This window comes from Malurus melanocephalus, unplaced genomic scaffold (genome assembly GCF_030028575.1).
Source record: "Malurus melanocephalus ecotype Western Australia unplaced genomic scaffold, MMel_1.1 scaffold_400, whole genome shotgun sequence".
Taxonomy (NCBI): Eukaryota; Metazoa; Chordata; class Aves; order Passeriformes; family Maluridae; genus Malurus; species Malurus melanocephalus.
The window spans coordinates 269,411-295,942 of record NW_026623632.1 but is presented as its reverse complement, the minus strand read 5'-3'; the positions used below and the strand labels follow the sequence as shown (position 1 = coordinate 295,942).

General features: G+C 40.7%; 1 protein-coding gene across 4 annotated transcripts in view; it reads right to left on the bottom strand.

Moving 5' to 3' along the window:
* PDE7B (phosphodiesterase 7B) overlaps positions 1 to 26,532 on the bottom strand; it is a 168,959-nt gene that overhangs the window by 5,976 nt on the left and 136,451 nt on the right. For all 4 annotated transcript variants that reach the window (XM_057379304.1, XM_057379305.1, XM_057379306.1 and 1 more), the window contains 8 exons: positions 19,362 to 19,513; positions 18,060 to 18,123; positions 16,334 to 16,429; positions 14,550 to 14,650; positions 12,931 to 13,062; positions 6,616 to 6,707; positions 5,465 to 5,609; positions 3,381 to 3,477 (listed from right to left, as the gene is read on the bottom strand). In XM_057379304.1, coding sequence (XP_057235287.1) covers positions 3,381 to 3,477; positions 5,465 to 5,609; positions 6,616 to 6,707; positions 12,931 to 13,062; positions 14,550 to 14,650; positions 16,334 to 16,429; positions 18,060 to 18,123; positions 19,362 to 19,513 — 879 coding nt within the window. The remainder of the gene's footprint in view (positions 1 to 3,380; positions 3,478 to 5,464; positions 5,610 to 6,615; positions 6,708 to 12,930; positions 13,063 to 14,549; positions 14,651 to 16,333; positions 16,430 to 18,059; positions 18,124 to 19,361; positions 19,514 to 26,532) is intronic.

Here is a 26,532-nt window from a genome sequence, read left to right as displayed (position 1 = left end):
TTACAAATGCAGAAAAAGGATGAAACTAAAAGTCTGTGTTATTATCATGCTGTAGCTGGGTATCAGGCTATGCCTGTGCTGCTGCTGAGCACATTTATTTCCTGGGTGATCCAGGAAGTCCAAAGAGAGGCATCTGCACAGGACTGACAGTGGAGTGGTTGGCTGAACTCCTGGTCACCTTCACAGCACAGTATTTGACTAATTGTACCAGGGGGATCTCCAGTTCAAAATCCAGGACTGTCCTGAAGATTCCTGCAGGCAGGTCCTGCTGTGACTAGCCCTGGGGACAGTTTCAAATTGTTGGAAGAAAAACCTGGCTGGGGAATCTGCTCACTCCCAATGCCACCTCGGATCAGTCCTGATGCAGAATTGACCMGATTTGGCATTTAGAAGATGCTTATAAACAGTCAACACATTCCTGCAGAAATGGTCACGCAGGACAGTCTTCTGTACACAGCTATGGCAAGAGATGTTTTTTATGGAAATGAAAGTAATCAACAGCAATGATCATGCTGGATTTAAGAATTCAGCAGAAAAACATCTCAGAGAGTCTCATTTGCTCACTGCCAACAGTCACTTGTCTGCTGGAGAGACTACATTCCCTTGTGCCTGCAATTACTTCATGCGAAGATTGCACTGAGTTAAGTTTTGTTTTTTTTTGAAACAAACTCTCTGTGAGTGCAAGACATTCACCCTTTGTGACTGTTAACTTTCTCTGCCAGTGTACAATCCTGGTTACTGCATGAGGTACAGGACCTTTCCTGTCTCCAGTATGGATGGGAAGTGAGAGTTAGCTGTGTGCAAGCTAAGATGTGCCACTTCCCCTCAGACAATAATATTTTGTCCATCTGATTTACTAATAAGGATGTAGTGAGGGCTGGTTAGGCAAAACTTTCCTGTAAGAAAGACAGACCTGCTAGTTTAGACAAAACACTGTATTCAACCCATAAAGAAACATTTTGCTTTAAATCCACTGTTTCTGTTTAAAAGCTCCTTTGTCCCCACTTACAGTTTTGACTTAAATGCTATTGTGCTACTCAGGTTCTACTGCCCCATGTAAAATACCATGTGCATTTCTAAGCCTTGCCTTTCTTTCCTCTGCAGCATGCAATTACTTCCTAAACGTGAGCAGAGTATTTTCAGTTCTAATTGAGTACTTAGAAAATAACAGGAAAACATTTTTAGCTTCACAAAACATCAAAAGGAAAATTTAGCAAAACTGAGACAAGGTAACAGATTCTTATGTTTCCAAATGCGCAATTTGACTGTCTTCTCACCTACCCCTCCAAAAAGTTTTGACTGAAAGAAGATTTCTAACTCCAGTGATATTCCCTCTGTAGGTGTTCTGGGTAGGAAATGGTTGACCTGTATCAAAGTGTATCATCATCGTCTTGTCTTTCAGAAGCCACTTAATTGAYAAAAATAAGATTTTTCTTTGCATGATAAGAACTTAAAATTATGATGGTCAATTTTTTTGTTTCAAGTTACTATAAAAGGAACTGCATGAATTAATTCCTAAGAACTTTCATGCTAGGGAAAAGCTTCCAAGCAAATTTAAAATTTCATCAGAGAAAYTGATCATTAATGTTGCCTCAACATTAGCCATTTTCTTGAAAGTTTTTTCTTACTAGCTCCAGTTTCATATATACAAATCAAGTTGTATTACTTACCCTGTGTTCCTAAYTGTATTGACTTTTAAAACATCTGAGAAAAAATTGAAATATTTTTCTAGGAGAGGTTTTTGTAAGRAGCTGCTGTATGCATCAGATTAATTCCGTGAAATGTATCTGCATCATATATTTTATTCACTAACATGTAGTGTAGATGCACCAGAACACTGGAAGACTAGGATCTGAGTCTCTAAACAGCCTTAGAAATGTTCAATTTAAAAAAAAAAAAAAAGTCAAAACTTCATATCTGTTCCAGAAGGAAGATTAAATAAAGCACTAACTGTGGTATTATCTGTCTCACCTACAGTTAAAAATCAAAACACAAGACCTTACAGTTTCCCAGTGTTAAACTTAGTGCCAAAAAATGCCTTCATGCCCCATCATTGTGCCTAAGGGAGTAGAGAGGCCTACAAAAACACCTTCTAGTGATAATGGCATCTAAATGCATGGGATTTTATACCAGGCGGTTATGTCACTAAACAGGATTACACAGCCACTAGTGACAGTCAAACCATAGTTTCTGCATATTGTCCCACAAAAAATGCTCCTTTTCACCCTCTGATYTTCTCACTGGTCTCATGTACCAGTGAATAAAGGTATCCCCTTTCAGAGGTATGTTTTAGATGTTAGACTAACAAATCTTGAGGGCTGTGACAAAAGCTTACATTTGAAAGAGTGGAGCTGTCTTTCYCAGCATGATCCCCCATTACACTAAAGGTGAGGTGCTGCACCTCARGAGCTGGAGACCGATTACATTTTCACTCCACATATGAGTAACTAAACCTTCATTGGGGAAGTTGCTTATGTTACTTCAAAGGCATCAAAGTCAAAGACTTTGCACCAGCTTAAACTGACATTGGCWGAAAATTAACTTGCTGACCTGTTAGTCCTTGTTACAGACTAACAGTACCAGGTACCWGCTTAGATGCGGCTTAATTTTGTAGCGCAGAATTTTAAATGAACTGAGGGCTTCATTGTGTACTCTTCCAGTGTTTGTACCACTTGCCTTCAACTCTCAGGATGCTCTAAACAAAGAATTTAGCAGTGATTAAACTCTGCTGCACCCTGTACTGTAACACAGCATGACCTTGCCTATGCAGACAGAGCCAAATGGTGTAATTACTGTGTTTCAAAAAAAAACCCTGCTGGACTGCGCTCTCTGCAGGGGTCTGAAAACATTTGCAGTAGGTTCTAGCTGAGGTTTGGCTTGCCTGCTTTGGCCCTCTCAACAGCATGCTGGGCAGCGTGTTTGAACCCTTTCTGTGCATTTGCAGGCAGAAGAATGCGTCATTTTTGGGAAACAGTGAGGGTAAGGCTCCCATCAGAGTTGTAGTGGAAGCATGAAAAGCGAGACAAAACAGCGGTAGGATTTTGGGGTAGTGTGGCGCCGGCACCATCCCAGCTCATGGTGACTGGAAGGTTCTCAGAGAAGTACCCAGCCATGGGCTCTTCCACTGAATTCAAGTGCTGAGGCACGGCAGAGCCCTCCCTCCTGCCCCATGCTGGCAGAGGAACAGGGAGGGCAGAGAAACACTTGTTGCTCTTCTACCCCTTYCCACTTTTCCAATGAGGCAACCTATCTCTGAACAGCTTATTCTCAAGGGGCRTTTCAAGGTAAGTTGGTTATGCTGAATGCGACCTCTGACTTGTCACACAAAGAATGTGGAGAGCTGAGGTGAAAGGGGACTGCTGTGAGTGGAAAGGACTGACCTTGCCGGTAAAACTCTTCGCACACCCGTTCACTCCACTGTTTGCTCAGATCCCAGACCCGGCAGGGGTTGCAAATGTCAGCACACTTGAGTGCAATCTGAAAGGAAGAAGAGAAATAGTAGTGAGAAAAGAAGTTGCTGTTTAGCAGTGCTATAGCAGTAAATCAGGAGCCATGAAGTTCCCAGGCCTTACCAGGGATGCTGGGAAGGGTTAAGATCACCTTTCAGAGATTCAGCCTCACCCAAATGTGCCCTTTGAGAAAAGMGCATTTATTTAAGCTGCAAACAAAACTTTCATTCAGCCCTCTGTTTTACCATAGTGAGAACAAGAGCAGGGCCACTTTCCAAGGCTGCAAAGTGTTTTGGATATTCCTTGCAAGGAATAAGCCAACAAAAGCCTCAGGCTGGCTCCTGCTGACTGCTTGGCTCAGCATCCATGGCTGATGACAAGGAAGGGAAGAGCCAAGCTGGTGTATTTGGGCAGAATTTCTCTGTGGTCTCACTGAGTGACCTTGCATCTCACTTCAATTACACTTCATTTTAATGCCTGCATATTTTTGTTTACAAAGCTCAGCACAGGACTCTCCGCACTGCCCCTGGCCTGGTTTCACTTAGTTAACTAGTACTTCTAAGTGCTTTGCAGGAGAATGAGTACATGGGAAGAGGTTTTTAAAACCAAGTAACTGCTTCAGAAAAGTAAACCATGTAGCAGTCTGCCTGTCTTACTGCCTTGGAACAAAATGTCATGTGCCTTGTTTCTTCACAGACAGAGCASAGTCATTCAGTCTGACAGAAGCCAGAACTCATTCTGGCACCCGGGAAGAAAACATAAGAAGTATTTCCTGTAAGAGTTCAGACCTGTGAAATGGCAGAGGGAAGTCTCCAAGTCATTTTTCTCTTTGGATTAAGCTAATTAGCCTTTACGTTATGGTCTATTACAAGGACCTTTCAAAYGTTCTTTAGCTTATTCCAATCAATCAAGATCTTTTTATTTTTTTCTTTTCTTCTTCCACAACTAATCCAACAGATAAGTAAATCTTACTCCTGTCTGCTCCCTTGTTCCTAAGCTCCTAGTGCATAAGAAGCCTTTTTTTTCCATAATTGAGAGCTCTAACTCCTCTGCTTTTGGCACTTGCACAACTTTCTTGCCTTGTCTGTCCAGAAATACGGTCAACCTGTCATCCTGCCCTGCACAGACGACTGTGTCTGAGGCAGGATAGGGGTGAAGTTACTACATTTCCCACACTATTGGAGGGGGAAGAATTAACAGATCAGCACTTCTTTCCTTGCAGCTGTCACATTTTCTGTAACTTTAACAGAAGGAAAATATGCAGGTGTTTATTGGTTATAAATGGTAACAATTAAYTTCAACTTCTTAATGTATTTAAGAATGAAATTATTGCAATTTCTCCAAAGAACTAAATATATGTAGCTACGTTAATCACCATAATGCTTTAGTAAGGTAGAGGTTTATTCTGAGGAGTCTGCTAATGACTGCAGCTTAGCTGAAAGAACCAGTGCGAACCTATTTGATTTTTGAATAAAGCATGGGTTTTTTATAAGCTGGGCAGATGCACTAGAGAAGCATCTGCTACCATGGCAACAGCTGTCTCTGCAGAGGCAGTTTCTGAGCATCCATCACAGAACAGGACTTGGACACCTCATGTCAGGCTGTCCTGGAAAGAACACCAGCAAGGGGGCCCTCCTGCACGGTGCTAGAAAATATCACCAGTGGCGTGACATTTGCCAGAAGAGAGTGAGAGACGCTACAATTGAAGCATTACCTGGCAAGAGAGCAGTGCTCTGGAAATGAAATAACTACTAGCTGATCTTCGTTCCTTAGCATTTGACACTGTMCTGTGTCTGTTGCATTCACAGCTTTGTAATTCAAGGATTACATAAGGAAATAATGGAGGCACCTTATGGTCGCCTGACATGCCAGGTGGCAGAAAGAAAGTGTTTAGGGAAATAGATGAGGAGTGGCTGATGTCCAGACATGCTATCATATCCGACTCTAACATATCCTAGGMAATMCTGTGACCTGAAAAACTAAYAAAAACAATTAAMAAAWTTTTTTWAAGTTACCTGAAGCATAAAATGTCTGTCTTGAGCATCCTCCAGTCTCAAATCCTGATTGTCAAGGTGAGATTTCAGACGGATCAAAAACTCATTTTGTCTGTTGATGTCTGTTGCCAAGATGAGGGAGCCCAATTGCTGCTCGATGTCCTGTCTGCAATGCAGGAAAATAAGCCCCTTTAATCATGGAACTATTGAACATTAATAGCTCAAAACAACCTGCTGTGGATCACAGCTGGCATAAASCTTCCTCTTTCCTTATAGATCCAGTTTGATCTGTTTGGTCAGTCTCTGCTGGGGTTTGCAGGTATAAATGGTGTATCTGCCCAAATGGGTTCAAGAGGAATAGATCATGTAGAAAAAAGTGGTTGTTGGCACAGGTTGTTCTGAAGGCTTCTGAAAAGTGCTAGGAAAATACAAAAAAATGCTCTCCTGAAACAGCAGAATGTTGCATCAAGAAAAACACATCTTACTTCAGCTGCTCAGAGCTGAGCAGTGAATATTGTAGCTTTGAAGCTGCAAAGTTGTTAAAGTTGTTGATCTGATGCAAATAATTTCTGCAGGGATATGGATCTTACTGTTTCCAGATAACTTGTTTATATTCTTGGTAGGGTCACCTGTGATTTAAAATTKTATCCTGCAGTCTCAATCTCCCATCCTTGGTGGGACTAACACTGCACCAAACCAGCAGGTAAAAAGCTAGCAGCAACTTGGCAAAGGTGCTCATGCTTCTGCTTTCTTTTTGGGTCATCCYTAAAGACTGAACCACATTTTCTCAGCGAGGTGTGGAAGTCTAGATCAGTCTTGATGYTCCTGGACCAAGTCCTTCAATTTCCTGTTTTTAATCACTATATCTTTCCACATTCGGTTGGTGCTATGTAAAATGAAAAATGCCAACAATCTCCATTTGAGTCCTGCTGGGACTTCCCATGTTCCTGGTACTGAGAGTGGCCATTCTTGTGCTGCAGAAGCGGGTACGTCTTAAAAAGTACTTCTGCTGTATAACTTGTTTAACTTTGTCTCATGATTTCATAGCTGCATTAAGAAGGGGGAGGAAGTTCAGCCTATTCTGAAGCCTGGGCCTCTTTGCCAGGGAGCTTTTGAGCAGGGTGAAGGAGGCCATGGCCTAGTTTGAGTGATGGACACTGGTGGACACTTACGTGACCTCCTTGGGCAGGTGGGCGAGCAGGCGCGACTCTCGCAGCATGCCGATGGTGGAGCGCCAGTGGTGGTTCTCCAGCACCGAAACGTTCTGGGSAGGAACAACACCAACAAAGGCATGGATTAGCATGGCATCCATGGAACATGGATGGATTTGCAATATCATGTGATACCCAGAGGTGTCTGGACATGCTGCAACATGAGCCCAAAATGTGCGCTTTTCAACCACGGTTGGATTAGAGTAATTGGTCTAGATTTCTGTAGTTAAGGACCTTGTGCTTCTGGGTTTCTTAGCTAAGGTCARCCCTAGAGCCCTGTTATTCTGCAATTTTTGAGTCCTGCTGTGAACAGAGGAGCTAATCTCATCTGAGTGGGAGGTAGCTCGCATTTTAATAGATTTGTTAACAAGTGAACTAAAGCAGGAATGCAAAATCATATTGTTACCTCCTACTGAYTCCAGGTTGACTTTTCAGCCTCTACAGTTTGAATGCAGAGCAGACAAGAAATAGAAAACTAAACTGCCAAATCTCCCTTTTAGTCAGGGAACTAGAAGTTGCCTGCAGCTGTTCAGTGAAAGCAAGAGGAAAGCACTGCTGAGCATTTGCAACTTAGTATGCAACAAATTATTGAGTCCTCTTTGTTTCCTTGCTTCCAACTAAGTGAAACTAAAGTTAGGTCAAAAAAAAATTGCTAGGTAACAGAAACCCAGCTTTCTAAGTTGTCACCAAATTACAATAAATTGGGTATCTTATGTCTGATGACTTGAAATTACTACCCTAACACACAATGCATTTGCCAATCATCACTTGTTTGGTTCACGGAGTACTTTCTACCACCAAATGCCTCTGAAATGTCACCTGTTCAGAAACCTTTAACAGCTGTTCCCTGTTCTGGGCAGTTCATGGCTTTTGCAGTAGATGAGCACTGGGTAAGAAAAGCAAAATAAAATATAAACAGACCATCTGAGTAGGTAGCACAGCAGGGACTCCACCCTGTCACTGCCAACTGGGAAACTGGAGTCAGAATCCCTCTCTCCAGGCACTGTTGATCTCTAGCTCCCTCATCCACAGTCCCACAGCTCTGAGGTGTTGCTGCCATAGTACTGCCTTTCCTATGGGACATGATGTGCAGCTTCCACTTTTCCAAGAGGGACTGAGCAGCATTTTCTCCCTAAGTCTTTCCCTTCTTCCTTTGTAGTCCTGTCATAGCTAAAGGCTGTTGAAACACTAAACATTACCAGTAACCAGGCTCCAATCTGCATTTTGATCATCTTGTCTAGTGCAAAGGTGAGAGTACAAATTGGTTTGACTTCCTATTACAGTACTTTCTGCAGTGCTTTTTGTTGCTTTTGAATTCACTCAATGTTGCTTTGGTATTTCTCTAGGTTTGTCTGTTTCTTTCGCTTACAGAAATCACAGACACTGGGGGAATAAAACAAAGTAAAACCAACTCCAAAACTTTCAAATCATGCAAAAACCAATTCCTTTTCTTAGGCAGAGCTGACAGACTCAGATCTCAACATCAGTTATGCAATATAGAAATTACTTCTGACAGCAATTCTGTTCGTTTGCCAACCTAAATATCCCTTTTCGCCTTTTGCCTAAATACATCAGGATGGACTTTTGCAACCCTACAGTCTGACCAAGAAAAATAAGAGAATGTAACAGGATGCAACAACAATTTTGGTTTTGGGTTTTTTTTCACCTACCCAGCTGCAGAGTTGAATACTGATCCCAAGAGTCACCCCAAGGCCACAGGCTGCCATCCTCTTACCCAAGGTAAATTCGACAAACTCTACCTGACTGCCACCTTTGGTTTTTGGAAAAGCATACACTGGTTTAAAACAGTGCAGGTGTGCACTTTCCTGTGACCCTGGTCCAACTGCATCCTTGAAACATCAGGAGTGGGGAGACCCCCCCTTGGAGCGCCCTGTGTCCCCACATCCCTTCCAGCACGGCAGTCTTACTTGCTTAAGGAGCTGATTCAGCAGCACCTGCCTCAAACAGGGAATTACACTCCATGGATGTAGCTGCTGCTTGGCCATAATGAAGGCCAGCCAGAAGGGCTGAAAGCGTAGGCATTGGACAACTTTCCTGCATCCAATTAGTAGTTACTCATAGGAAAAAGCAAACCCAGGCAATTGTCCCAGAGTACTTCCACTTCTCTAAGTTTCTGCTCTTTGCCTGCCGCAATAGGGAGAACCTTAAAYTGACACTGCTGCACTGTTCAGTTTCCCACACTGAAACTACAGGGAGGAGGGAAAAGGAAAGGTCAAGTTAACAAGCAACAACTGAGCATGAAGTCATATGACTCCCCTCTTAAATGYAGGGAGCCAGAGTCCCTGAAGCAGCTGCCAACAATTAGTAAGTCAGCTATTCCACCCAGGAACACACTACTGCCTTATTAAGACTAATTGCCATAAGCTATCTGATCAGCCAGGCTGGTGGGAAACGACCCATGCAGGGAAGTCTTGAGTGCTGGGTTGCAGGCAGGGGCTCTCAGCTCTGCTTCACGTGGTGTTTTAGTTTTTTAAAAAACTGAGTAGTGCAAGTTTGCTTTAAAGGCTGCACTATAGGAAGCTTCTGTCACATTTACAGCCCAAGCCCAGTGGCCATAACAGAGACTTTGGGACTGTGAGGAAAACAACCCTGTTTATTGTACTTAAACTATCACAGTATTTCCAATCTGTTACTTTCCCTGAGTTATTCAAACCACTGCATTTGACATACACATTTGAAAGAGAATAGCAACTTGAAGAGAGGGAGACTTGCCATTAACTAGATGCAGAGTAAACTTCAATTTTAATTCAAAGTCAAAGGGGATCAGAATTTCTTTCTTCAATCTATTCTTACTCATTGAACAGTTGGTTTAACTACACAATGTTAAACCATYGAAAACAACTCTTGAATTAGAAGTGTTCCTTTTAAGGCAGACTACAAAGTAGAACTGTTATCACCAATGCCCAAAACATATTTTCCTATTTCCAGCTCACCTACATCTATATTAAAGTTGTAAAGTTTTCAGAACCCTGTTTTGTACTACAGATGTTGTTTGTGATGTATCCACACTTCTAAATTTTCACCCTTCATTTAAAAGCCAGACACTGGAAGCTAGAAGCAAAATCTGCATCACATTACAAGGAATGCTGTTGTGCTGCTCACAGGAAAACTGAGTGACCTCCAGACCAATAGTCACCTACACTCAGCTGCCTTTTAAGCCGGGAGACTTGAATGAGGTGCTTTTATTTTTATACAAAATTATGGTGCATGCAATTATGCTCAATAGACTCGTGGAAATTACCCTGCAGATTACAAAACAAAGTGTCTTGCATCATAAAATATGGATTTAGTTTGAAAATAAATATTGAAAGCTCTGAAGTTCTGGGTGATGTCACCTGTCTTCCTGAAATATTACTCTTCTCATATACACACTTCAGAAGCTGTCAAACATTTTACATCTTTGTCAAAAACTGAACTGCCTCGTTCTGAAACCTTTCCTTCTAAATGTAAAGTTCTATTTTAAATGTCAAGAGACATTTAAAAGCAAAGAGATGCCATACATGGAWAAGCCCACCGTCCCAGTGACAGATGACTGCCAGCCAGTTAAAACTTACTTTCATTTGATCCGTTTCCTGATTAATCCCAGCTTTTCTGTGGCTCTACTACTTAAAAACCAAAAACCTAAGAACTCTGTTTCAGTTTCAAGCACATTTTAAAGTACATGTTTTAAAGGCTATTTGCTAAATCTACATTTTTTGACAAAAAATGTTTTCAGCAGAACTTTTTTCCAGCAGTTATTTTTATTGGCATCCATATACTGTACACTACTAAAATCTCTGGAAACAATGTGGGATCATTTTCAGTTAAAATAACTCAAACTTTCCAGTGAATGTCCTTAAGTAGGGTACTTAAAAACTCATTGTTGAAAGATTGCAATTTCTGCATTGTCACTGCCTTTCCTAACCAACATTTATAGTTATATAAATTCAAACTCAAATGACTGAGCAGAAACCGCCTCTCCAAGATACTAATATTTTAGCTGTATGTCCTTCAGATTAGCCTGATTTTTCAACCTAATTATAAACTATTGTTTGCCACTATTAATTTGAGAAGGAATTGTTTGTACCTTTTCATAAGACAAGGGGTTTTATGGAGTGGCTCCACTCACTCCTCCTCAAARCATCCTTAACATTCCCAAAGTACCCTGGCTTAGGCCCCTGGCCTTTCTCCCTCCTCACTCAGCTGGCCTGACATTCAGAAAAGACTGGAATAAAATGGACCAGAAACATATGGRTGTGACATAGTAAGCTCCATCAGCTTGTGAGAGGCCAGTCAAAAGGTTTTCAGCATTTGAGCATCACTATGTCCTGGCTGGGGCTCCCACAGTCCGGCCCATTCCATGCTGGAGGGCAGGACAGTTGTGCCATTACACAATCCACTTCTTATGGGAAAACTCATGCATTACTTAAGCAGGGGAGAACAAGAGAGACACTTACCAAGTAATAAGCACATCACAGCAATCTCTCGATTTATTAAGGATGTGTACATAGCTATTAGTGAGTCTTCTTCAGGTAGATTTATTTTGAACCTGGGATATTCTGTTTCTGACACCTCATCACAAAGGCTGAAGTTGACGCTTCCAAAGTGGCTGGAAAGCAGYTCAGTGGGAAAGGACCTGGGAGTGCTGGCTGACAGCAGCTGAACATGAGCCAGTGTGTGCCCAGGTGGCCAAGAAGGCCAATGGCATCCTGACCTGGATCAGATACAGTGTGGCCAGCAGTGACCCCAGGAGCAGGGCAGTGATTGTTCCCCTGTACTCAGCACTGGTGAGGCCACACCTCAAATGCTRTGTCCAGCTCTGGGCCCTCACTCTAAAAAGGACATGGASMTTCTGGAGCATGTCCAGCAAAGGGCAACAAGGCTCACGRAAGACCAGAGAACATATCTTACAAGGAGTGGCTGAGGGAGCTGGGGGTGTTTAGCCTGGAGAAAAGGAGGCTCGGGGGGACCTCATCACTCCCTMCAGCTGCCTGAAAGGAGGGTGCAGTGATGTGGGGGACARTCTCTCCTGCTGTGCCTGCAGYGAGAGGACCAGAGGGAATGGCCTTAAGATGAGACAGGGGAGATTCAGATTAGATATTAGAGAAAAATTTTCACTGTTTGGCTGGTCAGGCATTAGAATAGGTTGCCTGGGGAMGTGGTGGAGTCACCATCTCTGGAGRTGYTTAAGAGGCRTCYRGATCWGGCACTGGGTTTTTAGGGCAGTGCTGGSTGAACAGTTTGGGTGGACCTGATGATCTTAAAGGTCTCTTCCAACCTTCATGCTTCTATGATTCTGATTCTAAAGTCTCAAAATCAATATTATCTCCATTTATTACCTATGAATTGTGGTCAGTGTGACCAAATTTAAGATYTGCAGCATTGGTCTGGCACATGTATGTAAGTACAATACAAAGAGGGATGTGAATACATATCCACAGGACAGCTGTAGATAAAATACAGAGCTACAAGACTGCAATGGGCCAAAACCTCAAGTATATTCAAAAAGGACCATCAAGATMAGGCAGCATGGGTTCCTTGGTAGTTACCGAACAAGAGGGCCTGAGATTTTTGTTTCAGAAAGTTTTCTACTACTGTTTGCCAGAGCTGAAAGGATGTATAGGTAAAAAAAGGTGAAGGACAACTCTGTACTTATCCCAGACTCATGTTTTTCTCTGAGATCTTTTACTAGCTGCTCTTAGAAACAGGATAATGGTCTAGACAGCCTGTGGTGTGACCAAGTGGCCTTCTTGAAGTTCTTTCTTTGTATCTTGAGGAATGTTACTGTAAATGTCTACAGCTTTTCCTTTGGTTTCCCCTATCTCCCTTTTTTTTTTCTCTTGAATGCAGCGTTCATTAAGTATTTAATTTTACTACAGCCACATGAAGATAAGGTTTCTTTTAATTCCATAGCAATTTAGAGCATGCCTGCTGTTTACTTGCTCATTGAAAGATGAAGTCTTCTTGCTGTGATTTCAAATCTCCTACCCACAGTTCCTTACCCCAGATGATCTACACCAGAAATAATCTGGCAACTGATTTGGCTTCAACATCCTCCACAAAATCTGACATTTCTACCTCTTCTCTCATACCAGCTTTGCTCTTAGAAGTGACACCCAGTGAGGAGCTTGACTGAAATTGTCCAGACYGTAAAGCGCAAGATGACTTTATCATCATCCCCCTGCTACAAGATTTTGGCATTAAAAGTTCACTGCAAATTGCTTAAACCCTCCTTGACTCCACTTCACACATTATCAACTTGATGAGCAGTTTTACCTGGTACAGGCTGGCAAGGTGGTGTTTAGTTTTAATCAGAAAGGGCTGGTTGACCCCTGGGTGATCCACGTCATGAGCTGCAGCAGCAAGCAGTCCGAGCATGATGTCCGACGGCGTGAGGAAGTTGGCAAGCTGAATCATCACACACGTTAATCACAACAAGAACAATAAACACCTTTTTTGGTAAATAAATAAACCAGCTGACATCATGGCATTGCTTGGTTCTGTAGGCATTTGTATACAAATGTCAAATATAAATTTTGTGAACGTCTTTAAGGTGAGTGTTGAAMAAACACCTATAAAGATATTAAGACTATATAATCATGTTTTATTATAGTTTGTATTTCTTCTCTCTTTATCATTCATGGCAATATAAAGACTGTTGTAATAAAAGTGCTTGGGCATAGCCTCAAACATTCAGATTAAAAAGCAAACAAGAATGCTGGCAGGCTGGAGTACATTAGCATCCATCATAAGAGCTCTGCATCTCCGAGTATTTAGTAATACCAGCCATAGATCAGGCTTAAAGTTTCTAGCATAGCACTGTGTTATAAAATGCAGAGTTTATCAAATTCTGAAATTTCAAACTTGGCTGTTAAATCTCTCTCTCAGTTCAAGTATGTGTATTTTTTTAGAGAAAATAATTTACTTTTCTAACTTCAAACATTCAAGCTGGAAAACCTGTCCAGATTTTTTCTGCTATAGAGCTCATTTAGAAGCAAATTTTGTTATAAATGAAGAAAAATAAAAAGGTAGTCTTAGCATTTTCTGTTTCTGAGAGTGAGGCAGTTATTACCAGCCTGMTGAGTCTGTACAGTGTACAGGTCTATGAAATGAAAGAAGCATCCTGAGGTGAGAACTGATGAGCAGTATGGTACAGGTTCTGGATGTTGGCTGTTCTCTGCCCCTTCTGGCAAGAAAGGACTTGCAGATCTCATAGGAGATGAAAATACAGGAAAGGTGGGGCCTGCTCCTCTCCTCTCTTCTCTTACCACTGCTATATTCTGATGGAACAAAGTGCTAGTTCTAGCAGAACATCCTTTCATTTAAGCCAAGCCAGAAAAGATCAGTTATGTTCTTATACTGTGGCTCAGCACTGCAGTATCACAGAGCCTTCCAGTAACACATGAGGTAACACCACCCCGATGCTGTGAGACCTCGCAGCAGCAAATACTCATGCAGAGGACACCCTCGCAGCAGACCCATGTGAAGGGACTGCTTTTCCCTTTCCTGGTGTGGAACTGCCCAGTCTGGTACTCTGAAATAGTGATGCGAGGAGCTTATGCCCTGAGGTGGCCGAGGCACAGGCATGCATTGCCTCCTGCTGCATTTGATGGCAGAAACACTGCAGGCACCAGTGGATGGCTCACACCGTCCTGRTGGCTGCAGCTCACATGACAGCACTCAGACACGCTGCCTGCATGATGAGAAGGGACTCTTGTGGCTTCACTGAAACTTCCGTAATCTGCAGCTGACGCTGCTTCTGACTTGTTGCTGACTTCAAACACGCCATCACTTTCAGCTATCTAGAAGTATCTTTTGGGGTTTTTATTTCAGTCCTGGGAAAAAAAATCTGAGAACCATCTGAAAGCAACATCAGCGTGAAAGGTTTTCATTACCTTGGGCTCCCTCAGATAGCAGTGCATAGCTTGGGTGACATCAGCAGCATGGACAGCATTGTGGTATGGGTTTTGGCTATGGTAATCTTCTTGAACCATAACTGGGAATCAAAACAGAAAACAAAGATCCTTTTGTCTCTGAATGCCATGGCCACAAATGGGAACTGGACTTAAAATACAATCTGAGGTTTTGCAGGCAGCTGCCTAAGGAGTTTCTTCAAATAGCTGTAGCTTATTTAAATTGCTGCTTTTATTGGGATACCTTTAGAGAAAAAATGCATGAAAGGATTTGTGAGGCCCAAGGGGATATACTGGGTCTAGTGCATTAATCACCTCTTTCTTGCCTTAGTGAAGGCTCTCATTGAGGAGTAAAATAAACAAGGAAGAGAGCAAATTTATCCACAACGGAGTGTAATTATTTAGGCTGCTGTCATAGGGTAGCAGTGTGCCATTAAGGYAGTACCACCTATTTTACAGCAGCAGGGAGCGAGGCCCTGATATCCTGCCATCATTTGTTATTTGAGCAATGAACTGCAGCCAAATGCATTCCGACATCCCCCAGGTGAAGAATCAATAGATACAGCATTGGGGTATTCACAGTAAAATCTCCTGGGACAATTTTAGTCACATCTACATGTTCATTTTAAAATGCCAGTCTGTCTTGCTTTAGCTTGCAGTGCTGGAACTGGTCCAGCTGGACCATGAGCACCAACCTCTTAACTCTCAGCTTTCTCTCGGACAGAAAAATCATTGAGATGCGTGCTTCACACCCCTCTGTTCCTTGCAGCAGTGTGTGCACCATTCCATGGTCTTGGGACAGCACCACATGAATGCTGGAAGCTGCATGTGATCTTGCCTGAAGCGCTCTCTGAGACACGATCAAATTAATCAAAGGGAAAGCTAACAGGCAGATCTCCCATGGCGCTCGCTGCCAGCATGAGGAGTGCCAAAGAAAGCCCAAGCCTTCTGTTTGTTTCCAGCTGCACAAGCATCTGGAAGTACAGAGGGTAATCCCTTAAACTGTGAGTACCACTAGCTCTAATTACCCGACTGTCCACTTCATGTCTGCCCACAGGAGCAGGAAACAGCAGGGAGATTTTGTCTGTCTCCACACCAAATGCGACAATTAGGCAGCCTTAAAGAAGAGACCCTGCTTTGGAAACTCTGCCTGACAGCCTGAAAAACTGGCATTTAGCTGCTTTCAAAAAAGTGGTGCAAAAAGTAATTGATTTTGGCCAATTTCTTCTTTTGGTTCACTGACAGCATGGGGCTAATATTTCTGTTGGCAGTAACAGCAGCAGGGGTTTTCATCAACACTATTCAGTGTAGACAGCTTGATATAATTTGCTGAATTTTGCACATAAGCTTTTAACTGCCCTGGGTCTCAGTGGTCTTTTAGTCACTAAAATAATTACACTGCACCACAATCGTACTGTGCACGGGTAGGTTCCACAGTGTCTGTCTGTCTCTGTGTGGGCCTAAGCTGGCCACATCTCTGCATGGCACACTTTATTTTAAATCACCCTCATGACTGTGGTGCTGGAGGCTTTAGCCCAATGCAGTGCCTTTTGAAGTCCCTCCACTGACTGGGTACTGAACCAAGTTCTTGAGTATGTATCAGCCTGTGCACTGTGTGCTGATACATATCATAGGCATGTTTCACTCAAATATTTGCAACAACATCATTATTTTTACAAGCCAGTCCCTTCTCTGRTGCTCTACTCAAAACTTCCAATTTTCTACTTTAAACTTCATTCAAAGATGGCTTTGAGGTGAGCACTTACCAAAAAACCTGTGTAATGTAACCATGTCTAACTGGAAATGGTGAATAAGTCCATGCACATTGAAGAGGTGACAAAGCAGTGTTACGAGACTGTTTCCTAAAGACAGAAAGGAACAACTCTTAGATTCCCTTAACAAGCTGTTATAAATCAAGCAAGAGTAAGAATCTTGGTAATTTCCTATTAGTCAGCTCTTATCACCTGATCTCCAATCAAATGRGCTCAGATGACATTCATATACTCAGAAGTCACTTACATGAATTATTCCTACATGTAATCAAGAGTTGATGGTATGGCTGTACCAATGGAATGCCATTCTTGTGTCTAGATGCCATAAAGTCACATTTGCTGTTTCAACATGACAGCCAAAATGTGGTTTTAACTGGAAGACGGCAAACTGAGATGGTTTTAACTGGAAATCTTTACACAGGCTTGTCTGAGTGACATCATCTTCGTAATTCAGGTTTATCTTCAGAAACAACACAAACAAGAGTGGTGTTTCTGCCACTTCACTTTGCCTAATTCTGCCTATCACTTTGTGCTAATTAATTAATTAACAGAAATGAGCAGTTTGGAATTAAATTTTTTATTTCACATATGGCTGTACAAGCATGTAATTAACCCATGCAGCTCAGCTACAATTGAATCTCATAATGATGACACAGACAGGAAAACTGAGTTGCAGCATTTACAGTCTCAAGTCCCACTGCAACGTTTCACTGTCCTTACTGTAAATCAAATACTGGGAAAACTGGYAAAATTGAACTTAACTAGTATTATACGATCAACTATACACACACAGACAGTATTTTAAAAAGTTTGCACTCCTCAATTCATTGGCACTGTTCCCATAGAAGTTAGAAAAAMCACCCCAAACCAACCAACCCATACTACATATAAACAAAGTTTGAAGGGAGTCTTTTCTTATTTAACGTAACTCAGGAAAGAAAATAAATATCTCTGTGAAGAACACATGGAAATTTACTTAGTCTTGACTACTGAGGAGGGGCACAGAAAGGAATTTAGAAGAACTATGCTTTTACTCCTCAGGCAATTTGAAATCCTTTTCACTCTTCTCTGCCAGTCACCCAGCTGAATGACYCTCTAAACCAACTGTTTCCTACCCCTTCTGCCCCAACCAGATCTAATGAAATAGGAAATGAGGAATGAGGTATCAGTTCTATGAGCAATACAGAAAGGGGAGAAGTGTGATCATAACCCTCTTCAACAGTTACCTGATCAAGAGGTATTGCCTGGACATTGGGAGGGAAGGGGGTTARTTTTACAGTCGTATATTTAGAGAAAACATTTCACAGATTTTTACTCTCTTAATAAATTTCCTAATTCTTGCTGCTGAAGAGAAGCAAAGATATCTTCAGTCAAAGGTCTTTTGTAGTGATAAAAATGGATTGTTTACAGACATCTGGATTTATGGACCAAACTATTTAACAAGTATATTTAAATAGCTTGGGAATTTCCCAGGTAAATGAAACAGAAACACTTTCTTGAAAAGGTGATGACAACAAATGTTACAGATTAGATTAATACAAAAGCACACTTTAAACATCACTATAGCACAGGAAAAGCCTGATAMAGCTCCAGGATGTGATTTTAAGAGAGGTTAAATGTGGCCAATTTCTCACCAGTAATCTGAAGTGTAAACATTTAGCAAACAATTAATAGTCATATATGAGAGACATTAAAATAAAGAATTTAAAAATTAACTTACCATTTGTCAAGCGATCAAACAAGAAAATGTCAAAATCCCACATTCCCACCTTGGATAGCATATGCTGGAAAAAACAGATGTGAAAAGGCCAGTGACTGGTATGTCAAACTCTAAAGCACACTGAATTATTATTCCATGTTAATCAGTCACAGGATTGGTTATTTTAACTTTAAAATTTTGTTCAATAAACCTATAGAGGTGTATTTGAAATAGGAGAAATCAGCTGGAGGATGTAGCTGCCCTGCATAAAATATCGCTTGCACTTTTAACACAACACTAAAAATACCTTCCAAATGGAACTGAAACCAAGGAACAATATAAACCAAAATATGATGAAAATATTCCCTTTTACTGCACAAATTCTTTTTTGTTCCTTCATGTACCTGAATTGTCAGTGCAAATTCTCTTAGGTTTTTAACAGTGTTTTAAAATCTTAACTCTCATGGTGGATATGAGTTATGATTTGCTAAAACTGAAAGCACAGGAATAGCTTTTGTAAACTTAAACACAGTGTTACCCACTCAGAGATGCAGAAGAAATCACMATTACCACCACATGCAGTGGTTTTACAGCTACATCAGTTGAGTCAAGTGACAGGTTCTGGACTAGCTGTATGACCTACAGTGGTGTTATGTGTGAAYGAAACACACATTCAGTCCCATCTCTAGTCTTTATTCAAACATTTCTGGATTCTTAATTACTTTCTAAYACTTATCATATAGTCTCCTCTTACMRAGAATAAAAATACCTAGGCATRTMATTCCAGTACCATTGRTTGTGCAAGTTTTGCTAGAAAATACCATTCAAAGCCAGTATAAGAGCTGCAAAATAAGATAATTAATTATGTTTTGACCATTGTGAAGATTTTTGCAGTCAATATTCCCTGTTTCCTAGTCTTTGCCACTATGGAGAGCCATTGTGGGTCGCCTAATAGCTGTCCCACACCAGATGAGAGACACCCATCTTTTTTCAAGTGTATGAACTAAATCCTGCATCAAGGCTGCACTTAAATCAATAATTTWATCAGAAATCCTTCATTCCTTGACAAATCCAGATTATAATTTCAGTAGTTKGAGTCTGAAAATGCTGAATASATTTWGACATTTTCTGCTGCTTTGAGACGYAAGCCTTCAAGGCTGTATCCATGAGTGAGGAATGGACAACCTGTGCACGGTGAGGCAGGCATGCAACGTGGGTCATTTAAGAAAGATCAGCCATAAATTTGTTTATCTGAAGACTGAAACTAAACTGAAACTCTCCGTAGCATTATTAAAGAAATGGAGACCTGGAGACCTGTCTTACCCTTGCTTGCCCAAGGTAGTCCTCATCCAGTAGGTAGAGAGAGGCTTGTGGTACAATTCCACGCAGTAACCGGGATGCATGGAAATACCTCTGGAAACTTAACAGTCTTTTCACTTTTTTCTTGGTGCCAATTTCCCCTGAGAGWGTAGTATCTGTGAAAAGCAATCAGTACAGAAACCATGAAACTCAAGATGATGGATGACATTATCAGTTATTTTATAAGAGAAATATCAAAAGCTTTAAAATAGCAATACAAAAACCATGAAACTCATRCTTCTTGCCAAGCCACATGAAGGAGCAGTATTCAAATCACTTCACCATAAGGTATTTGCTTCTTTCAAAAAGGAAATGTTCGAGGAAAGAGAATACTAATGTAGGTCTTGGAAGATCTGAGTTCAGTACACTGCCTGCCACAGCCTTTAATGTGACCCAGGCTGAGTCTCCAGGGGGAAGGGGGTGACACATCACATACTGTAGGTGTCAGAGGGAGCCTAAATGACTAGGCAGAATTGGGTAAGCTACTCTGACCCTCTCTGCCTCTGTTCTCTCACTATACAATTGAAAATAGCAKTACCTTGCTACCTCACAGAAGTGTCACTGAAATATATTAAAAACTGTACTCACTGGAGTACAAGGTGATCTTGGGTATAAAATAAAAAGTGACACCAARAAAAGGCATCAAAATACAGTTTGAAAACACAAACATGTGACCCACTTTTGGGAAATGAGATAAAGGAGAGAAAGAAGAACAGGTTAATAATCCTATTGCATTGTCTACACTGTYCTTTCTACATATTAAGGTAAATTATAAATGAAGAAAATATTTTAGCTCTGCAGTGAGGTAGAACATATAGTCAGATAATACAGGCATTTCTAGTTACACAACAGAATGTTATTTTCACTCAGTACTAGGATAATTCTAATTCCCTAATGCTGCATTAGGAGATTTTCATATAGGGCTAAATGTGACACAAAAACCAAGGCAGTTTTTACACAGTGATTAAATCATTAATTAGAGTAATTAAATTACCTCATTGTACTTGGAAAAATATGGAGGCTTTCCAAAACTYATAATGGTTTAGATAATTTCATTTGAACTTTTAACAGAACCTCACATACAGCTGTGGTATTTTCATTCTGCTGCCTGGTATAAGTTTTGGAAAAAGGGAGGACAGAAACTGGATGCTTGGTTGAAGGCAGTACGATTCAATACAGCTTTATTTGTAAGATAAACCTTGTAAGAAACTGAAGATTAAATGGTCCTTTGAGAGAATAATGATTCCTTGAGATAAGAAGCTCCACAGAAATTCATTGGATTTCAGCTTTAAGTAAGAACTCACGAAAAATATCCATGCACTGAAGATGACTCTATTTTTCCATCTCTCTTTGTGAAAAAAATACTGAACATTTGTTCTGCTGTGAAATTAAAATATCACTTTGTCTGCTCTTTCTATGAGTGGTATTATTCGGAGAGGATTTTCAGACTAGTCGCTAAGGTTTTTTCGGATCATAGATGGTTCAGGATTCGTTTTCTCTAACAGCAGATGTGTGAGCACCCTCTGTAGCACGTTTCTTCCCTATTAAGTAATCCAACAGCTACTGAGCAGCACAAAGTCAGTAACAACATCCAAAAAACTCATCCTTACGTACTGAGAATCAATGCAACTCACAGTACCAGAACATCTCATGGCTCTCATGGGCAGTCCAAAGATCTCACTGAGTTTTAATAATATAAAAGCACAAAGTACCTTTACTGCAACTTGACAAGCCATGTGGTTTCCAGAATGCAAACAGTAACAACACCACTACTGTACCAGCCTGAAGGTCAGGTTTTCATTTATGATGTGCCAGCACCTGCCTTAATTTTCTCACACATTTTAAAAGCTGGAACAATTTCATGGCCTGTTGAAGGAGTGACTAATGTAGGCACAGACAGTTACCCAGTGGCAGCGACACATGGAGGAACAAGCAGACTTGTTTTCTTATTCCTTTTCACTTATATAGGGCTGCTACAAATGGCTGGCATTCAGTTTAATTCCTGGATAACAAAATGCTCTTAAAATAAATTCACTTTTTAAACTTGTGTTAGCTGTTTCTCCACTTTCCAACTTTCTTATTTTCATCTTTGCCCACAAACTGTCACCACTTTCAGGTAACAAGTTTAAAATTGTAAGTACAAAAAACCTTTGCTTCTTTATGTTGAAAATTAGAAGTTGCTCCCACTAATTTCTATCTAAGTTAATATCTGTTTTTTCAGTTAAAGACAGATGACTGAAATTACCACCTACATTCTCCAAAACTGTCTTTAAAACTCACACGTAGAGTTGCTGTGGATGATCTGAAGGTGAAGGTTTGGCCTGAGTCCCAACAAGCAGGTATACATCGGATTATGAAGAAGTGGTTATTTTATCCTTTGGATTACCAGAAAACTTCAGTAGCACAATTAATACTTGCCAAGGCACAAACACATCAGATGAAAACAAATAACTTCTTATTATGAAATGTATTTCCTGAATTGAACCATCAAACTTGCTGCCCATTGCTCTGTATGGTTGTCATAAGTCTCAATTCAAATGTAGTCATCAGCAGATAGTGCCACCAAAACCTGACTTGTTGCTTCAGGTGAGCACTGTATTCTAGTTATTATGCAAAGAAGATTACTCACAGTAATCTGTTGTTCTGCATTTTCATCATAAGGGAAAAAGTTCCTAACACTGATAAAAAATTGTAGCAAATATATTTTTGAAACTGGGCTCTTGACAGAACAGCTGGAWTCCAGCACTGCRGGCTATCCACATGCAAACTCTGGATGTTGACTTAAAAGAATAACATGTTAAAATCATGTCCTTTGGGTCAATCATAATTGATTTGCCTTTGAATCACAGGACTTATCAGCTGATGGCTATGACCCATAACAGATTACTGTGACATCCACAATAATGTCCTTTATTATGATGGTGTCTTGCATAAAATTGGACTAAGACTCTGCCCTTCTGAGTACTAAAGACCCCGAACAAGTATAATCTTACCAGCATTTTCTTTTTCCCCTCCCAAAATCAGTGTCAAACAAAAAAASAAAAGCACAACTTTATGAAGTTGAGAGAAAAAGGTTGATTAAAGCAGAAGAGAAAAAGGTGAAGCAGCCAAGAGTTCAAATTCTGCTCTCAGCTCAGCAGTTGCATCTGAATCTCCCAGGAGCAGAGCCATTCCAAGCATATGTGATCCACCAGCTSACACAAAATCTAGATGTAGTTTTAAGATGAAATGAAGTATTTATATGAATGACTTATAATAATATGCTGAACACAGTACCTCTTTATTGACAACTGTAAATTTCAATTTAAATTGTAAATATAAAATTTTGATGATGACCCATGATACAAATTACACACTGTCTTCTGATTAAATTGAATTACAAAGTAAATTAATCAAAAATATTACTGCAGATATTCCTGAACTTCGAGTGTRGACCTATGGGTACTAAAACATATGCTCCAGCATCTGGTTAAAGAACAAGACCTGCAAAGCTCACATGGGAAGGATTTAGTAATTATGTGCAATTTTGAAAGACAAACAAGAATGTCTTTTGTTTACACCCGTAAAACTTCCCTTGAGAACCGTGTTTAATCATTGTGGCAACTTCTGAATGTTTTGCTTACCTAAAAAAACCTCCATCATCTGTTTCTCTCAAAAGATACCCATTCTCATGCTACGGAGTTACTGCCTAGTACAGGGGTTCTAGGTAAGTGCATTAGAAACCCTGCTCTGTACACTGAACAAAGTCATTGTGTGGATTACACAGACATCTTGGATTAATTACACACACATTTACGGAAGCATTCGCACAAGCATTCCTCACAAAGCTCAACTTCTGCCCTCCAAAGCCCAGGCGGCCCGAGCTCACAGCGTATCTCCTGAGGTGTTTCAGCAGGCRATCCGAGTGGCTGCATTTTCCTGCAGGTAATTTGAGAGCCACATCACGCACACGCACGTCGGCAGACCCGGGATGAAGTCTGCRTTACTGCGCGTGGCTCTCCAGAGGTCAATCAGCGACAGCAATCAATGGCTGCCTTCTCTCTCCGAACACAGCTCCTCCAGTTACACCCATCTTCTCGCCTGAAATTGATCTATGGCTCACTACACACCAGCCTCTGTTATTTCAGGGAAAGAGGTTTCCTGCACTGGGAACTGCTACCAGATTTCTTTCATGTTTCTTTCACACAGCTGTGCTAGCGYATGCCCACAGGCACCACGAATATAGAAGTGATGGAGGTTATGCTAACAATGGTTGAGTTAACATCCAGAAATGATCACATAAATCAAATTTGGACAAGGATATACTTAACTCTGCACCAGACRTTCATTACATTGTTACTGTTCTTTCAAAGGAAACAAACTTGGTTAGGCATTCAAATAAAACTGCTGAGTTTTCCGTCACAGTACTGCCTTTTCTTATTTTGTTGCACCTCAGTGTACAATAAAAACAGGTCACCCAGAAGCATGCGTGGATAACAAAAGGTGTATTAATTTTCAAAAGAGAACTGATTCAGAAGAGAAGTTTTGTTCTCTCTTAAAGGATGCAGAACAAATTGGATCCTCAAGCAGCTGCCTTTGACTCACACGATTCATAATACCCTTTCCCCTCTTCCAAGGATGCAACGGCATGCTACACGCAGCCACTGTRTGCCTGAGGAGCCAGGCAGGATTGGTAGGAAAGTGCTGGGTTATCTGAAAGATAATGTGAGCCCTGCAATTTAAGGTCCAGACAGTCTGCAAACAGYGAGGATTCTGGGAAACAATTTGTCKMTGGTCCTGCCATTTTCCACATTGGTTCCTGGCTTGACAGCTGGTTAGAAAGTTTTTCTTTGAGAGCTTGGGAGGTATGCAATTGACTTAGGAAAATAACTGGTGTTCAAAACCATGCTGTACATTTAGAGCAACTTCACTTAAGGCATGTTTGGCATATTCATTGCATGCTTGGTTGCTGAGTTTTTCTAATAAAGAAGAACGCATAGCATGCATGATAGCAAAAAATTGCTGTGCCTTCCCAATATCTTCTTACATTATAGATTCATCAATGTCCAAAAGACAACAGCAGCATTAGTAGGGGGAGTTAAAGTAACAAGAAATCTAAAAATAATGACAAACTTAGYATTTTAAATTTGAATTTTGGAGAAAGCCCTTGTCAGCTAGAAAAACAGAAACCCTCCTCTTTCTGCACTGCCTAATCCCTCCTGATACGTTTCACCTTGTAGTCCAGACAGCCTTCAGAAAGAAAACACTGATGAGAAAATGCACAAATCACCAGAAGACCATGTGGAAACACCGTCACTGAAAACCTTTCAGTCTACTGCAGAAGGACCAAGAAGCCGCAATTCTACTTCTCAATCATCCGTGGTTGGCACAAGAAACTAACAGACAGGATTGATTAAAGAATAGTAAGATTGTGTCAATTTTGTCATCTCAATATACACTTGTCACTGCAAATAAGAAGACAGAGATGGACACCTTGCACTATATCTTATCTACAGATAAAATAGTGTTGTACTGAAACCTTGCAAATGCAGAMATCCTCAGTAGATCTCAAACTACACAGAATCCAAGAAAGTTGTACAAACACTTTGTTTTCACTTGCTTCTCTAATGTCTAAAATATTCTTYRTTCCTTGACTTCTGATAAAATTCAATTTTAGAGATCAAGCCCTCTCTGTTAGCTGCCATTGTTCATACAGTTGCAACTGCATTATTGCTCTTCAAAGGGGTAAGCTTTTCTTTCAATTAGAGAGAAGCTGTGAGAAAGTAACATCAGAGAAAAGCAYAGAATTAGAAGTATAGCAAACGAACTTTAAAATTTTCTGCTTTGAATMAAAAAATTCTATTCTCCAACCACATGTACAAGTGCACAAAACCAATGCAGACCCCTGTTTACAGAGGAAGTACTCCTGCTCCTCTGGCTAGTGTGAGAAGTTCTGAGACCACCATTCTAGGTCATCTGGCTTTAGAGTTTCCACTTCTTTGAACACCACTGGAAGTGATGGTGGCTTGTAACAGCTCACATTCCAAATGAAAAAGTTCCTGCACAATTGTTGCAGTCTTGAAACACATTAGTCATGAAGTTTCCTCCCCATCCCAAAACACATTATTTTTGATACTGTTTGAAAGAGAATACAGAATTGAAGAATTATGCTTATAATCCCACTTATGTACTGAATAATCCTATTACAAAAAGTTCTGGAGAAATTAGGGTTTCAAAGACCACTTAAGTAACAGAATATTAGCCATAATACCMGGAAGAGGAATAGATTAAATACAAATTTAAGATTAATTTAGGTATGTTTCTCATCACAATTTGCAGCTTTTATCTAGGCCATCACTCATCCTTATGCAAACAAACATTTTGGCATCTTTTATTAAGCCTCCTCCAAGTTCTTAGGAAATGGCATGTTGTGTTCTGTTTTGTCACAAACTTACTATCATTTCAATATGAACGTTTGCTTGGCCACTTCAATCTTTGTAGAGCAGTCAGGACCTTTTCTTCCTAAAACTTCAAATGTTCTAGAGCTGATTATAGTTTCTCCCTGGGGAAATGGTGCATCCCCTCATCCTTCACTCCCCTTGAGAAAACACAACTAACCTGTAACAACAGCAAACCCAGMTTTCATTTATCATCTTAATGATCCCTTCTCCTTGTTCTTTCTTTTCCTCAGATCACTTGGAAAGTATCCTCAGTGTTATCTTCAGTACATCCTTTCCCTTTCCTAATCAAGGAAAAATAGGTGGGGCRGCAGAATGGGTCACGCATCACTGCTGACTTTTAAGGGGATGTCTTCAGTTAACCAAATCCCAAGTCTGTACTCAAAAAGTAAGTTACATTCATAACCCCAAATGATGCATTTTGTCAGCTATGAGGGCATGTGCATCAATCAGTTTTACCTTCTGCTAAACAAGGAGCAGCAATGGCARAAAGTAGAATACACTTTTCAATCAAACATTGTTACTAAATTTTRCAGATAACAACACTTAAAAAACCACTTAAAAATCCAAACACCTCCACCAACAAAAAAAACCCCTTGCTGTTATTTAATGAAAAGGGTGAACTGGATTGAATTCCAGCGACAGGAAGAGTTTTTTAATATAGTAAAGAGTTTCAAACAAGAGGGGAGGGGAGGGGA